Raw genomic sequence first — 14,941 nt, 5'->3', positions numbered from 1 at the left:
GGGTTATCTTAAGATGTGAATCTTACAACTTACTGTATTCAGCAATTTCACTATCTAAACACTAAATCAGTGCCAATTTTATAAAAATTGTTTTAACCGGATCTTACATCTTTTCTCATGCAAATGTGAGTTACATGCTCTCATCCTAAATTTTGAAATAGTCAGGTCAACAAAATTAAATATTTTCTGAAAAACATTTTTACATTTATATACGAAAGTTTAAAATTTCTTACAATGTGAACCTATATTCATGTCCATTTTATTTCTAAAAAGAAACATAGAATCCAAGTCACAAATATTAAAAATCCAGTAGATGCAAAAGGAAGCAAATATTCACATCTAGTGATATTTTTAAAAGATTAAAACATCATGCGGGTCACAATATTCATATTAGAGACAAATGTGCACCTTGAGGATAAGGAGAAATGCCCTAAACACAAAAAAGTTCATGATTAAACTTGCTTAGCTATATCATAAAGAGCAGAGGCAGTATCTTATTAAATGTTAATGACAGATCTTTTGTGGATGGAACTTGGGGATAGTTGACTACATCCCTAAGTTTTAATGGAGCACTAAAATCATGTAAAAAAAAAGGGGGGGGGGGAGAGATGAATTGGTACCTACTTCCTTGTCACTTGATACTTGAATAGCATTGGCTCTTATGCTAATCAGAATGAAAATTAATTTTAAAAAATTGTTAGGAGGCAATTTTAAGATTATGTGGTAGAAAACACATTCCATATATGAAACAGCATAAATGGAAATATCGTGTGTTTTTCAGAGGATATTAGTTTTTCATGAGAGAAATTATGACATTTTTAAATGCACTAAAATGAAGAAAAACTGCAAGTGGTTTGTTTAAAAAAAGAACTAATCTCTGGTGAGCAGTGTCATGGAGAGTTCTATTGCAAATACATTTTAAATTAGCAGTTTTCTAGATTTTTGCCGCCTCCACCCCCATCCCCTCAAAATTCAAGTTCACGAATTGAAATAAACTACACATCAATGAATGATGAAAGTAAACAGAAATGGACATATAAATGCTGAGAAAAATAGCCAAAAATCTAACACAATATCAGTAAAACAAAATATTGATGAAACCCAGATTTCTGACCTTTAAAACACTGAGAAATTAATCAGAAAAATATATACATTCCAAGTCTTATTTATCTGAAATGCAACTATGCCACCCATCTTTTAATTTCTCAAGTATAGACTTGCTTTCCCCAAAAACATTAAAAAATTATAAATATTAAAAGATAATTAAATTTAAAATAAAAAAATAAACACTAAAAAATAATAAATCAGTTAAAGCAATTTAAAAAGTAACAACATAATTGAATAGAATATTCTACTTTAAATAAGTTTTTAAAATATACTTTTAAAAAATTTCAAAAATTACTAAGAATATAGCTTAGCTTGCTATTTTGAGAAATTCATCCCATTTCCACTATTAAGGATATATCTTAAAGCACCAAAATATACTAATATCAAACAAATGCGAAGTGATAAATAAATCAGTATTTACATACAATTACTTATGCCATCTGCTAATTATTATACCATCTGCTAAAATTACTAAATATTAGTAATATGAATAGCAAATATTATTTGATGATTATATTATTATGAAAGACTGACTATATAATATTACTAATTTCCCATTTAAAATACTGCACGTGAAAATGCCAAACTAAGCACTGTTTATTCCTCCTTCACAAAATCCTGTTTAAGTTGAATGTTCAAAAATTATAGATTATACCATTAACATTGAAAAATCAACAGGAGAAGGCTGGGCACATTGGCTCACATCTGTAATCCCAGCACTCTGGGAGGCTGAGGTGGGCAGATTTCTTGAACCCAGGAGTTTGAGACCAGCCTGGGCACCATGACAAAACCCTGTATCTACAAAAAGAGGAAACAAATAAATTTAGCTGGGTGTAGTTGCATGTATTTGCAATCCCAGCTATTTGGGAGGCTGAGGTGGGAGGATGGCTTGATCTCAAGAGGATGAGGGTGTAGTGAGCTGTGATTGCACCACTGCATTCCAGCCTGGGTGATGGAGTGAAACTTTGTCTTAAAAAAAAAAGAAAAAAATTCCAGGAGGTGAAACTTGGTGATGAGGAGCTGCCAATCAGCATTTAGAATTTCTGATAAATTTCTGAAGTACCAAAAGCAGACGGAAATAGGCCAACGGATAAAGCAGACCGAAAGAAGATACATCTCACAAAGGCTCAGTAAATGAAAACATGACTGTGAAATCTACTCTTCCCATCAAAATGTCAGAGACTCTTAATATAAGGAAGGAAGAATGGGAGTAATGAATAGGATGGAAAACATGGTGTTAGCTAAATGTCCACCTCCAGATCAGCTGCACTCCTTTGAACTATAGCTCACCTACTGTGCATGTAGAGAATAAAGATGACGATGGTTGGCGTTCACTCAGTCTAAACTCTATAACTTCTAAAAATGAGAAGAACCTTCCACTATCCCAGGAGAAAGGTTAGGGCTCTTGATGTTGGAACTGGAATGTCCTAGTATTGTGCCATCATCTTATTATTTAGAATGTATATGTGTATATTTGGAAGGAATCAGATGTCATGCCCCACAAACACGTGTATGAAAGTAAAATCCAATGGCTACAAACTTGACAGTTACATACCAAACTTACTGGGCCTATTTGAGGAGCAATCGTGAAGACGTTTTGAGGTAAGTGAACAATACAAAGGAAAAAAGTGAAAATGAACAGCCGGAATTACTGATTCTAATATTTTAATAAATATGAGAATATATATCTAGTTAGTCCACTCAGAACTACTTGAGGAAGTAATACATCCACTTAAGGAAAAATGAACAAAAAACAGTTAGAAAATAAGACCTCTCTGAAATTCATAAAGTTATTGTAAATTTTTAATAAGCTAAAAATTTTAAAATGAAATCTTGAAAAAAACTGCTCATAGTAATGAAAAATGGCTTAAGATATGATAAAAAGAAAATCTGGAATATATGCTGAACCTAGGAAGTCTAAAATCTAACTACCAGCAGTTTCCAAGGAGAAAATAGAATTAAATTGGAATGAAGAATTGATAACATTCTCAAAAATAACACATACGAATATTAAGTAATGAGGAAATGAAAGAGGTCAAAACACAGAAAATATATGAATCCTTAAGAATTTTTTTACACTGTATAAAATGCGATGAAGAAAATTTTCAGGTAAGAAAAGAAAAAATTTTATCTGTAAAGAATAATAAAATTGGCACTACAATTAATCACAATAATGAATTCAGAAGTAGAGATTTAAATATATTATTTAAAGTTTTAAAATTAATCAAGTGCCAGACTAATTTTTTGTATTTCTGTAGAGATGGGTTTCACCATGTTGGCCAGGATGGACTCAATCTCCTGACCCTGTGGTCTGCCCACCTTGGCCTCCCAAAGTGCTGGGATTACAGGAGTGAGCCACCGTGCCAAGTCAGTAACTATTAATAGCAAGTTAAAATACTGAGAAGGTAATTATCACAAGAATGTGAAAACAGAAATGGTTACAATGTAGTTGCTTCTTAGATTTGGTTCAAAATGTTCTAGGTAGAATATTTTCTTTATTTGTACATTTATGAATTGTTCTATTTGTTTATTAGTTTCAACCGTGCTCCACTATTACTGTTAAAATTAATTTTTTTTAATGGGAATTTTACTCAATGATTAATCTGGTCCTTTTCGGCTGTAATAGTCTATGATGTTTTAAATAGAAATATAAATATTAAAGAGTGTTCTTTGGAAGCCAAGGTAGAAAAAAGAGCTGTTGTTGGTGGTATCTATACACTTCAGGGAAGCATCATGTGGCCATTGTCACAACTGGTACTAAATGATTATTCTATCTATTGAAAACATCCCACTATGCACCGACTCTTTACAATTGTTTAAGTAACCTTCTTGCTGTATTTCACATTTCACCAATATGACATAATCCTTCCTGGGAGCTTTGCCAAATATTATTATAAGAAAGAGTCTTTATAAGTTGTGAAACTGTGGATTGATACAGCTTTTCATTATTTTAGTACTCTGAGAGGTAAACAAATGTTTATTCAATAGGCATGCACTGACTGAAATGAAAATCTTCTCTGCTGAAAAGGAGCTGTGGGTGAGGACTGTGGTATGGGGCAGGGCCAGGGGGAACCAAACACTTGCTATGCATTATTTTCATCCCAATATCTTGATTTCAGCTTTTAGTATTATATTACTTCTGGAACAATTGCAATAGTCTTCAAATTTATCTCCCTGCCTCTTTTGTCATCCAAGTATATACTGTATACTACTTCTAATTATCCTCTGAAAACATACATAGAAATATACCATCCTGCTTAAAAACGTGTATAACTTGCCAGTGCTAACAAGACAAAATGTAAATTCCTAGCATGGCTTTAAAGATTTTGTAGTACCTGGCCGTAAACCACTCTTCTATCCTCAACATAGGTTATTTTCTTTCCTAAGATTCCTATTTTCAAGACAAAGATTACCCAATAGCACTTTCTGTGATGACAATGTTCTACATCTACACTCTTCAATATGATAGCCATAAGTCACATGTGTCTACTGAGCACTTGAAATGTGACTAGCGTTACTAAGATACCGAATATTATATTTTGTTTAATTTTAATTACTTTAACCCAACCTATCTATATGTGGTTAGTGGTTATTATATTGGACAACATAGCTTGGGACGTATACTAGTGTACTTTTTTGTTCTCACATGTAAGGCTCAGCCCAGCTGACATAGTTCCCTGTATCTTAAATGTTCTTCCTAATTTGCTATCTTAAAAACTGCAACTATTCTTCAAAAAATTACTTCAGTGAAGCCATACTTCCTCTGGAATTTTCCCTGCCAAACTTCCATTAGCTTACATGCTTTATGAATGAATTATTTACACATGAAATGAAAGGAATCCTCTCCTCTCCACAAGATTCTTTTCAACACTGTGTGCCTGTTCAGTGTTTCACAGGCCATATTACATGAAGTCTGAAGACTGCCTGGGATGCTAGGCATAGGCCACATAGGTCTGGCTTTATGATACTTGTCTGTTTCCACAAGAACAGTTCCTTTAAAAATACATTTTATGTTTTTATAAAAAATAAAAAAATAAAAATATTGTTATTTAAAAATAATAAAACATATATATATATATGTTGTAAAAATACCCTGCTTCTGTAAAAGTATGAGACATTATTCATCTAATTGTTAATTCCCTCACAGAGTCTTTGTTTAATTTTGATTTTTATCTTGGACTGTTATTTATATTGCATCTTATTATATTTGTATTTGCGATGTATTTTTTCACAACTGGATGTAATCATCCCTCAAAGCAAAGAACACGTTCTCTTTTTTGTCTCCATAGTGTCTTAGCTGGAGAAATAAATTTCTATAATTTCACATCTTAATAAAATCAGGAAACTAAAAATAAGTAAGTTCCTCCTCAAATCGCTATAGCAGAACTGTGAAGTAGGTGCAACATGGTTTTCTGAGATTTCTGATAGCCTATGGGCTGAATATTCAAGTTTCAACATAAACTACTCTTCAATTGGCAATGGCTGGTTTATTACTAGTGCCTTTCTATGGCCTTTATCTCTTGCATAACATGTCTTGATTCCATAGTTCAACATATTTAAGTTAACTTTTTAGATTTTCTTGAAAATAAATGTTGACACAAATACACCTGAATTACATACTTACCAATTAGTAATAAAAATATATATTGGATGGGCGTATGAAACAATCCAAAATGTCATTGACATGTACAATAAAATAGAAGGAAGAAAAATATGATAACAGAATAGAGAAGGAAGGAAGGAAGGAAGAAAGGAAGGAAGGAAGACAAGAAGGTAGGAAAGAAGGGAAGAAAAGGGAAGGAAGAAAGGAAAGGCAAGGAAGGAAAAATAGAAAGCGAGCATAACAGACAAATGAAAGAAAGAATGAGAGAGAGAGAGCAAGAGAGAGCGAGCAAACTGGTTCAATATTTCATGTGGAGAGTAAGTTTAAAAGGGTGTTTATCAATTTATATTTTAGGGTGTTCATTGAAGGTAAAAATCTATTTTGTTCAAGTATTATCTCTTCCAAAGAAAAAAATCTGAACATTCTGAGATTCTCCGTTAAGCAGTCAACAAGATGTCAGGAAAAGGATTTTAATTTTGCTTAATAACAGACATGTTGACCTTTCAACAGCTCTCTAGCCAAAATATTGCATCCCAGCCTGACTATAGCCCTAAACAATTTTTTTTTAAAAAAAGAGAAAATGCTGGATTTTAAACTACTCTGAATTTTATTTTTTGTGTGTGCCATAAACTGTAGCTTTTATTTTTTTATTTTTTATTTTTATTTTTATTTTTAACTTTTGAAATCAATTTATACAAGCATTATTAAAATAGATTATTAAGCCTACAAGTGTAGACAAGGTTCCAATGAGATCACAGAAGGTCAGTAAAATTGCTGATGTTTTCTTGTTTTCTTACATTAAAAGAGTTTTTTTTTCCAGTTATATGTGACATTCAGTCTTTGAGGATTAGAGACAAGACTGTACAAATTTTTTTTTAATTATTATTATTATACTTTAAGTTCTAGGGTACATGTGCATAACGTGCAGGTTTGTGTGCCATGTTGGTGTGCTGCACCCACCAACTCGTCAGCACCCATGAACTCGTCATTTACATCAGGTATAACACCCAATGCCATCCCTCCTCTCTTCCCCCTCCCCATAATAGGGCCCAGTGTGTGATGTCCTTTGTAGGGACATGGATGCAGTTGGAAACCATCATTCTCAGCAAACTATCACAAGAACAGAACACCAAACACCACATGTTCTCACTCATAGGTGGGAATTGAACAATGAGATCACTTGGACTCTGGAAGGGGAACATTATACTCTGAATTTTAATAAAGAAAATGGGGATATTAAAGAAAAGACAAAGAGGAAGAGAGAGAGAAAGCAGGGAAAGAGGGGGTGAAGTCACAAACATTTAACACAGGCTTAATGGCAAGATGCTACAACATCTTGCATCCAAAGAAAAATGTGGATTCCAGAAGCTCTTAAATAGAGAATTTGAGACAACAGCAAACAGAATTGCCTATTCCTTCTAAAAGTACATTCTGATTTACCTGATTAGCAATACCATATGGCTGTACACTGAACCATGCAAGGAGTCAGATTTGATTACTGACCCTGGTTTTTCACTCAAAATATCGTTTAGGACTTAAAGAGCTCATAAAGCACATAATTGAACAAAGAAAAGAGACTATCAAACTTCATTATGAATGGCAATAAATAAAATATTTTTGGTACTCAAGTAGTCAATTATAATATGTCAATTTAACTGTTGCTATTTGCCATTTAGTACTTCAATGTTATCATTTGATTTTTGTTCTTTAGCTTTCCATAATTAGTAGTTTGCGACCTGGGCTTGATGCTAAATTTGAAAGACTTAACATATGGATTAAAAAAAATAACTATTCTAGAGCAATTACTAGATTATGGAAGTCCTTAATAAATAGTTGATGAATGACTGAATGGCATCATAAGTTTAAAGTCTACACTAGAATAATCCAGCTCTCTTGAGTACATGTGCCATTGGAACTGTGGCTGAGTGTACATGATCTGCAGTCAAACAGATTATCTACTGTCCTAGAGTAGCCATGTTTTGGTTGTGTCCCTCAGTAATATAATAGTAGTACCTAAATTATTTATTCTTAGAATTAAATTAGAGAATGGATGTGAGATTGTACATTGCCTGGCCTCTATCTTAGTTATTTTTATTCTAAACATTTCCATTCAAAATTTCCAGAAATAAAACTTTCAAGGCAATAATCCAACATAGATGTAGATGAGTAAATGATAAAATGGAAAATCCAGAGAAGATGCATAGCTTTCATGAAAGGAAAATAGTAGAAAGCATTCATTTTTCTTTATCTGAAAATTTAACAATAGATATTACACTTGACTTCTGATTTGTCCATTCGGGAGACAAAACATCCTATGAACAAAAATGACGTGAAGTTGATGGAATCATGGGCTAATTCTACAATGCAAATTATCAAATTTGTACTGCTAGCAATGTGCTCTGCTTTCTTGGAATATTGTGGGTTTCTGAAAGAAAAATACACCAGGTTTATCTCTTGGAATATAACATGAAAAGTAAAACATAACTTAAAAGTATAGCAGAGTTTTATAAAGAAACCAATGAAAAAAGATTAGGGAAAAATGCATTGACTCCTAGAACTTTAAAAGCTAGATAATAGGGAAAATTCATTATATATATTAAGGGAGGCTTACAAGCTTGCCACTAATGCCTGGCTGTTTGATCCATTTCTCACTTATTTGAATATTTTGAAACAAATCTTTGAAAGAATTTACTGAAATTAAATGTTTTCTTGTTAATTTTAGAAAAATAAATGTCTACTTTTCTAAGCCCTATGAGAACAGGATATATAAAGGAAGGGTCACAAGCTTGAGCTCTGGTCTGTGTCTTGGATCTTTCGCTTACTAAGGCTGTTCTTGTGCAAATCATTGAACCTCTACTTAGAGGGTTGCTCTAAGCATACATGAAGTCATGCATGTAAAATGCTCTGCAGAGTCTCAGGAACATTCAACATGTGTTAGATATTACTTTCATGTTGCTATAATTGATAATATAAAGCATAATCATAGTCAATAATCCCATACATTAGTATATTAGAATCAGTAGAATCCATTATAACAAATTAAACTTGATGTAATATAAGTTAAGATAATCATTGGATTGAGATGGGAGATTAAAATAGTACAAATATACAAAAACAAAAAAAGAACGTTGTGATCATGACTTTTAAAAACAGCTGGATACTACCATTAAAGAGGAATCTTCATCACTAAAAGTAAGGTAAGTTTGTTAGAAATGCAAATCCTAACACAAAAATCGAATCAAAGGTAAATCACAAATAATGTTTGAGGTACAAAGAATCTACCACTGTGGGAAAATTTAGGCCATAATGAGCCACTCTGTACACAGGGGATCCAATGGGAGATATTTAAAAAACAGAAATACACTTTTTTTTGGTGAGCGATGTTAGGTACTCCAGTTTCATCTTAACTTTATTTGTCTTTGGTTATGGGTCTCAAGTGTCCCTATTTCTGTAAACAAACACATAAATATTCAAAAGAGTATCTCTAAGTAAGTCAAGGTTTATAAAATAGAAATTTTTCTTTTTAACATACCGAGGCTTTATTTTTTAGCTTTCTGTCTTTAGTAGCAGTCTTTCCTTTTTTGTTGCTGGTAAAATAATGCAAGGTTCCATATTCCATCAAGGCTGCAAAAACAAAAATGAAACAAACAGAAACAAAGAGATCCATCGCAGTCACATAAGAAACCTTAGGTAAAGACTTCCTGGCAATTGTACTCAGGGTTGTCATAGTCAGAACTGTAGTGATACCTATGGAGAGAGGAAACAAAATAGGAAATGAAAAATAATAGACCACATTTATTATTCCATCTGATTTGGCAATTTTGTGAGTGAAATTAAACAATGGAAAAAAAATATGATTACTAGTAATTTACAGAAATAATTATTGGTAGCCATAGCTACATTGTGTCCAATGTGCTCTTTGTTTCTGTGAGTTCTAATCATTTAAATTACTGCGGAGAACAAGTTGACTCCCAATATCCTTTCTTCCCTTCCTTCATTGTAATAGAATATCAAATATTTAGCTGGCATGTGGTTGCCCAAAACAACTTTATTTGCCATCTCTCTGCAGCTGAGTGTGGCCACGGGCTGAGATCTAGTCAAAGGGAACCAAGTCAAGAATGTAAGCAACACACAATATCCTAAAGACAGCATTAAAGAAACAAGGAATGTCTTTCTTTCCTTCTCATTGCCTTCTGCTGGAATACAATCGCCAGACCAACCGCACTATCTGAAAACATTAGATAATATTGGGAATTAAAATGACTCACAATACAGGAGAAAGCTAGAAGGAGCCTGAATTTCTCATACTGTAATGCATTGTATCACCTTGAAATACCTACCCTTAGACTTCACATAAGCAACAGATATTCTTCTATCTAATTGAAGTGACAGTGACTTGGCATTTCCCACCATACATATGCAGTCAAAATTAATCCAAACTAACATAGCTTTTTGTTATACAATAACTTGAGTTAAACCTACTTTTTAATCTCAATGTTTAAGCGAGGAATACTGGCACAGTTATATCAAGGGAATACTGCTTTGAATGCACAGAGTAAATCCTTTTATTTTTGAGAAGTCAGCATGTATAATTGGGATTTCCCCCAGGACCCCAACCCTGCATGTGTATCCTTGAAGGGATCTGTTTCTCGGCAGTCTTCGTGTGGTTCTTACCACTATTAATCTTAGGTCTCCTAAATTACAGATGCACATGCTATATTTCTTTTAGCCTAAACTTCCATAATCCTCATTCTTTTTCGCAGCAAATATGGTCCCATGAGCAGAATTGTTTACTCTCTTAAAAGTACTAAATATAATGCTAAATGCTTCTTTTTTTTTTTTTTTTTTTTTTGGGACGGAGTCTTGCTGTGTCACCCAGGCTGGAGTGCAAAGGCCAGATCTCGGCTCACTGCAAGCTCCGCCTCCCGGGTTCACGCCATTCTCCTGCCTCAGCCTCCCGAGTAGCTGGGACTACAGGCACCCGCCACCTCGCCCAGCTAGTTTTTTTTTTTTTTTTTTTTTTTTTGTATTTTTTAGTAGAGACGGGGTTTCACCGTGTTAGCCAGGATGGTCTCGATCTCCTGACCTCGTGATCCGCCCGTCTAGGCCTCCCATTTGGCCAATATTTATAGAGTGGCAACGTCTATGATGAAAAGTAAATCAAAAACAGCTGCAGCAACAGTCTCTTTGGTATAGTGAAGGCAATAACCACCTCTTCCCCTCATGTCTCCACTGAAACATACCCTAACAATTCTACTCACAAGCCTGTCGTTTCACTTTTATAATTTCTTAGGATTGGAGAAAATATTAAAGTCGATACAGTTGTGATGAATTTGGAATTATGAGACAAATTTAGGTTTAATCTCTGACTCTTCTACCTATTAGCTCTCTGATCTTAAGTTTTTCAACTCCTTTGTGCCTCTCATTAAAAAAACAAACAGACACACACAGTAATATCTTGCTTTGTACTTGTAGTAAATATACACAAAAGATACTTAATTTAATTATTTGTCTATTTTTTAAATTTCCAAATATACAAAGCCATTATCAGTTATATTATTATTATTATTATTATTTTTTTTTTTTTTTTTTTTTTGAGACGGAGTCATGCTCTGTCGCCCAGGCTGGAGTGCAGTGGCCGGATCTCAGCTCACTGCAAGCTCCGCCTCCCGGGTTCACGCCATTCTCCTGCCTCAGCCTCCCAAGTAGCTGGGACTACAGGCGCCCGCCACTTCGCCCGGCTAGGTTTTTGGCCGGGCGCGGTGTCTCAAGCCTGTAATCCCAGCACTTTGGGAGGCCGAGACGGGCGGATCACGAGGTCAGGAGATCGAGACCATCCTGGCTAACACGGTGAAACCCCGTCTCTACTAAAAAATACAAAGTTATATTATTTTTATTAATTTTTAATTTACTTCCTTTTTTGTTAGAAAATATACTCTGAAAATTTTAGTGTTTTGAATTTTAGTAATATCTTGTTTAATGATCCATATGCACTTGAAAATATTGTGTGCTCTGAAGTTAGGTGTAGTAACCTATAAATATCAATCAGGTAATGTATTTATGATAATTTCAAAGTTTCTATATCCTAATTAACTTTTTCTTGTAATTCTGACAATGAATGAGAAAACACTAATGATTGCAGATTTGCTAATTTTTCCCACTATTCCTTACAGCTTTTACTTCAATTATTTTGAAACTAAATATATATTTTAAAGGCTTTGTTATGGAAAAGGCTTAAAAAATAACATATACAATTCTTCCTTTCCCTCATCTCCCACACAAGCTTATTAAATCACGTTGTTACCATCGTCAGCCCAAATAGGTTTCCAAAGTGTTTCTTGCCTCCACAATTATGTCTTCTATCTAAAAAGTCTTAAATCCTAAGCGTGGTTTCATGTTATTATCCATGACTGCAATAAATTTTACTTTATTAAGTTTCTGTTACATTCTTTTTTAATAAGGCAAACAAAACTAACCAGAACTTTGCTTTCAGACATTTATTTAATTTAGTAATTATTATCACTGCCATTACCTTGAGAAGAACATGGTGGATTTTCTATGAAAATATTTCTGAGTCCATTAGAATAAAAAACATTTAGGATATTAGCAGGATATTGAGAAAACATTTTGGATATCATTGTTATTTTCTCCATGGCTTCCCCTACTCAAGATACTACAATAATCTCCCATCACATTTGAAATAAAATTTAAAGTCCTTAAAATGGCCGACAAAAATTTACATGATCAAACTATTGGCCACTTCTCCAAATTCATTTTCTGTGACTATTCATTCAGCTCCAACCATATTTGTCATCTTTCTGAACCCCAAAGCATGGCATAGCAGGAACATCTGGCTTCAAAACCATACAGTTCCCACTGCCTGGAATATCTTTCTGCCCAATATCCACCAGGCGAGCACCACACTTCTTTGGGTCACTGCTCAAATGCCACATCATCGGAGGTATCTTGCAAGACTCCACGATATAACATAGCAAATATCACATCACTCACACCCTGTCATTTTCTAAACATTGATTTTGCTATCTCTTCACAGCCTTCATGACTCACTAAAATTTTATTGTATGACTTTTATATTTGAACATTACCTGTTTTCTCTACTAAAATGTAAACACCATAAACATGAACTTTTTAAAGTTTTTTCACTGTTAACACTGCAGCACCAAAAACATTGCTTGTTTTACAGAAAGCATTTGATATATTTTAGTAAAATGCAAGGTTGAGTGCATTGAGTTCAGGAAATTGTCCTTCAGTGATATGTGTGTGTATTTATATTTAAAGCAATTGTAATTCTCTATCTTAGGGTCCACAATTACAAAAGATATTTGTTAAGTTGCATCTGGCTGTGATTATCTTTACAATTGATGTGCTAATATTGAATAAAAATAAATTTATGCAAAAATGACTTCACAGTTGGCTCTTCTCTTCATGACACTCTAGCTTATAGTTTTATACAAACCCAGTGGTATAAATAATCCATTCAAATTCTCTTTGAGAAACTTCCAAACTGTTATGCATAGTGATTATACTAATTTACATTCCCAGAAAAATATGGAAATAGAAACAAAAATACTCTGTTTAAGTTATACTTATAGTAGCATACAAAGAACCTAAAATAATTCATATGACTTAGAATATAAAATAATTGTAAACAATGAAAGGAAACAAAATTAAGGTATGAATGGATTTTGTCCACTAGCTATTTCAATACCCCTGTTTAGATGCCCAAGAGAACTTCATTTTCAAGTATAGACCCATGTGCCTCAAGCATTGTTGTTGCCACTTTTATGTGACCTGCATTTTACTGTATTTATTAGATGGAATCATTTATGAGCTATCATAGAAACCACATAAAATCTTCTTTGTGGTTAAAAACAGAAACCGTCTCACCTTTCTTTACATATTTTTAAGACACAATTATGAGCAGTGCGATTCATGTGTCTTTCACTGATTTGGCGGGTGAGTCAATTGATCAATAAGTTTTCTTCATGCATCAATACCTGATTGCAGGTTATCATTTTCTTTTAAATAACTGTATCATAATAAGTCACTTATTTTGTTATATGATTTGATTATTACAATAGATTGCTACAGAAAAAGAGTGAAAGTCTATTTTGTCAAGTATTAATCACAATTACCCTGTTAATCAATGTTATTGTACAGGCAACTCTCAAGCATTCACAGAATAAGTACACACTTTATACACGATAGAAGCCATAGAAGCCAGGGAGCTTCTTGCTCCTTTCAGCTGCTTGCCCTTTGGAACAACTGACTTCATTAGCAATGTTATAAAACAGGTTATTTTAAAGCCATCCACATACCCCAGCAAATAAAACAATGGTTATTAGTGACTCAGCTATAACATGAAATAAAATCTTGATGAAAAGTGATAGAAAAACTCAACCAAAATAAGATTTAGGAATTATTTATGATTTTAATGTATTAATTCTTGCTATGTATCTATGCTTCCTTTGGTCTTCATTAGCAGAAAAAAGAAGGAATTTTCTGAAATTTCAAGTTCTTTACAATTCCATTTTCTACTTTTCTTTTTTTACATATCTCTTTCAACATGGTTTTGTCCTTTAGTTTCTGTCAATTTTTTTCCTGACTGTATTCTAGAAGAATATATTTAATAAATGTGACTATAAATTTTTATTACATCAAAATGATTTTTTAAAGTTCTATGATATTATAGCATAATATTATGTGTCATACCCAGTGATGTTCTTGCAGGCACTGCATCTTTATTGATCCAAAAAGACACCCAAGAAAGAACAACTGTCAGAATGCATGGAATGTAGGTCTGAATAGTGAAATATCCCATTCTTCTGCTCAGGTCAAAAAAAATTGTCATAATAACATAATCCCCTGGAAGAAAAAAAACTGTTTTATTTTGGCCATATAATATAAATCCCAATCCATATATTTAAAATAAAAAATGTCATTTAATAGTAGCATCATTCACTATTTGAGTATTCTCTTTACCAGAGATTGTGTGAGAGATTTCAGTTGAATTTCTCAACCCTACAAATGCAAACTGATATAATCTCCAATATTTAGGGTCAGCCACTTCTACGGAGGGCTTTTTCCACTTATACTCAATTTCATTTTTAGGGTATCCATCTATAGAAAAAAAAATACATAGATTAGCAAGATCCAAATTTGATACCATTACAATACCAACATTATCCAAAGGTAAATTCTTGGAACTTT

At 33.2% G+C, this 14,941-nt stretch overlaps 1 protein-coding gene across 1 annotated transcript in view; it reads right to left on the bottom strand.

The window, feature by feature from the left end:
* The window catches only part of GABRG1 (gamma-aminobutyric acid type A receptor subunit gamma1), an 89,046-nt gene that overhangs the window by 6,674 nt on the left and 67,431 nt on the right, over positions 1-14,941 (bottom strand). Inside the window, exons 6-8 of the mRNA XM_050791613.1 lie at positions 14,714-14,851; positions 14,444-14,596; positions 9,243-9,457 (exon numbers count right to left, since the gene is read on the bottom strand). Coding sequence (XP_050647570.1) covers positions 9,243-9,457; positions 14,444-14,596; positions 14,714-14,851 — 506 coding nt within the window. The remainder of the gene's footprint in view (positions 1-9,242; positions 9,458-14,443; positions 14,597-14,713; positions 14,852-14,941) is intronic.

Source organism: Macaca thibetana, chromosome 5 (assembly GCF_024542745.1).
Source record: "Macaca thibetana thibetana isolate TM-01 chromosome 5, ASM2454274v1, whole genome shotgun sequence".
Lineage (NCBI taxonomy): Eukaryota > Metazoa > Chordata > Mammalia > Primates > Cercopithecidae > Macaca > Macaca thibetana.
The sequence above is the reverse complement of the archived record's forward strand: the minus strand, read 5'-3'. Positions and strand labels throughout refer to the sequence as shown.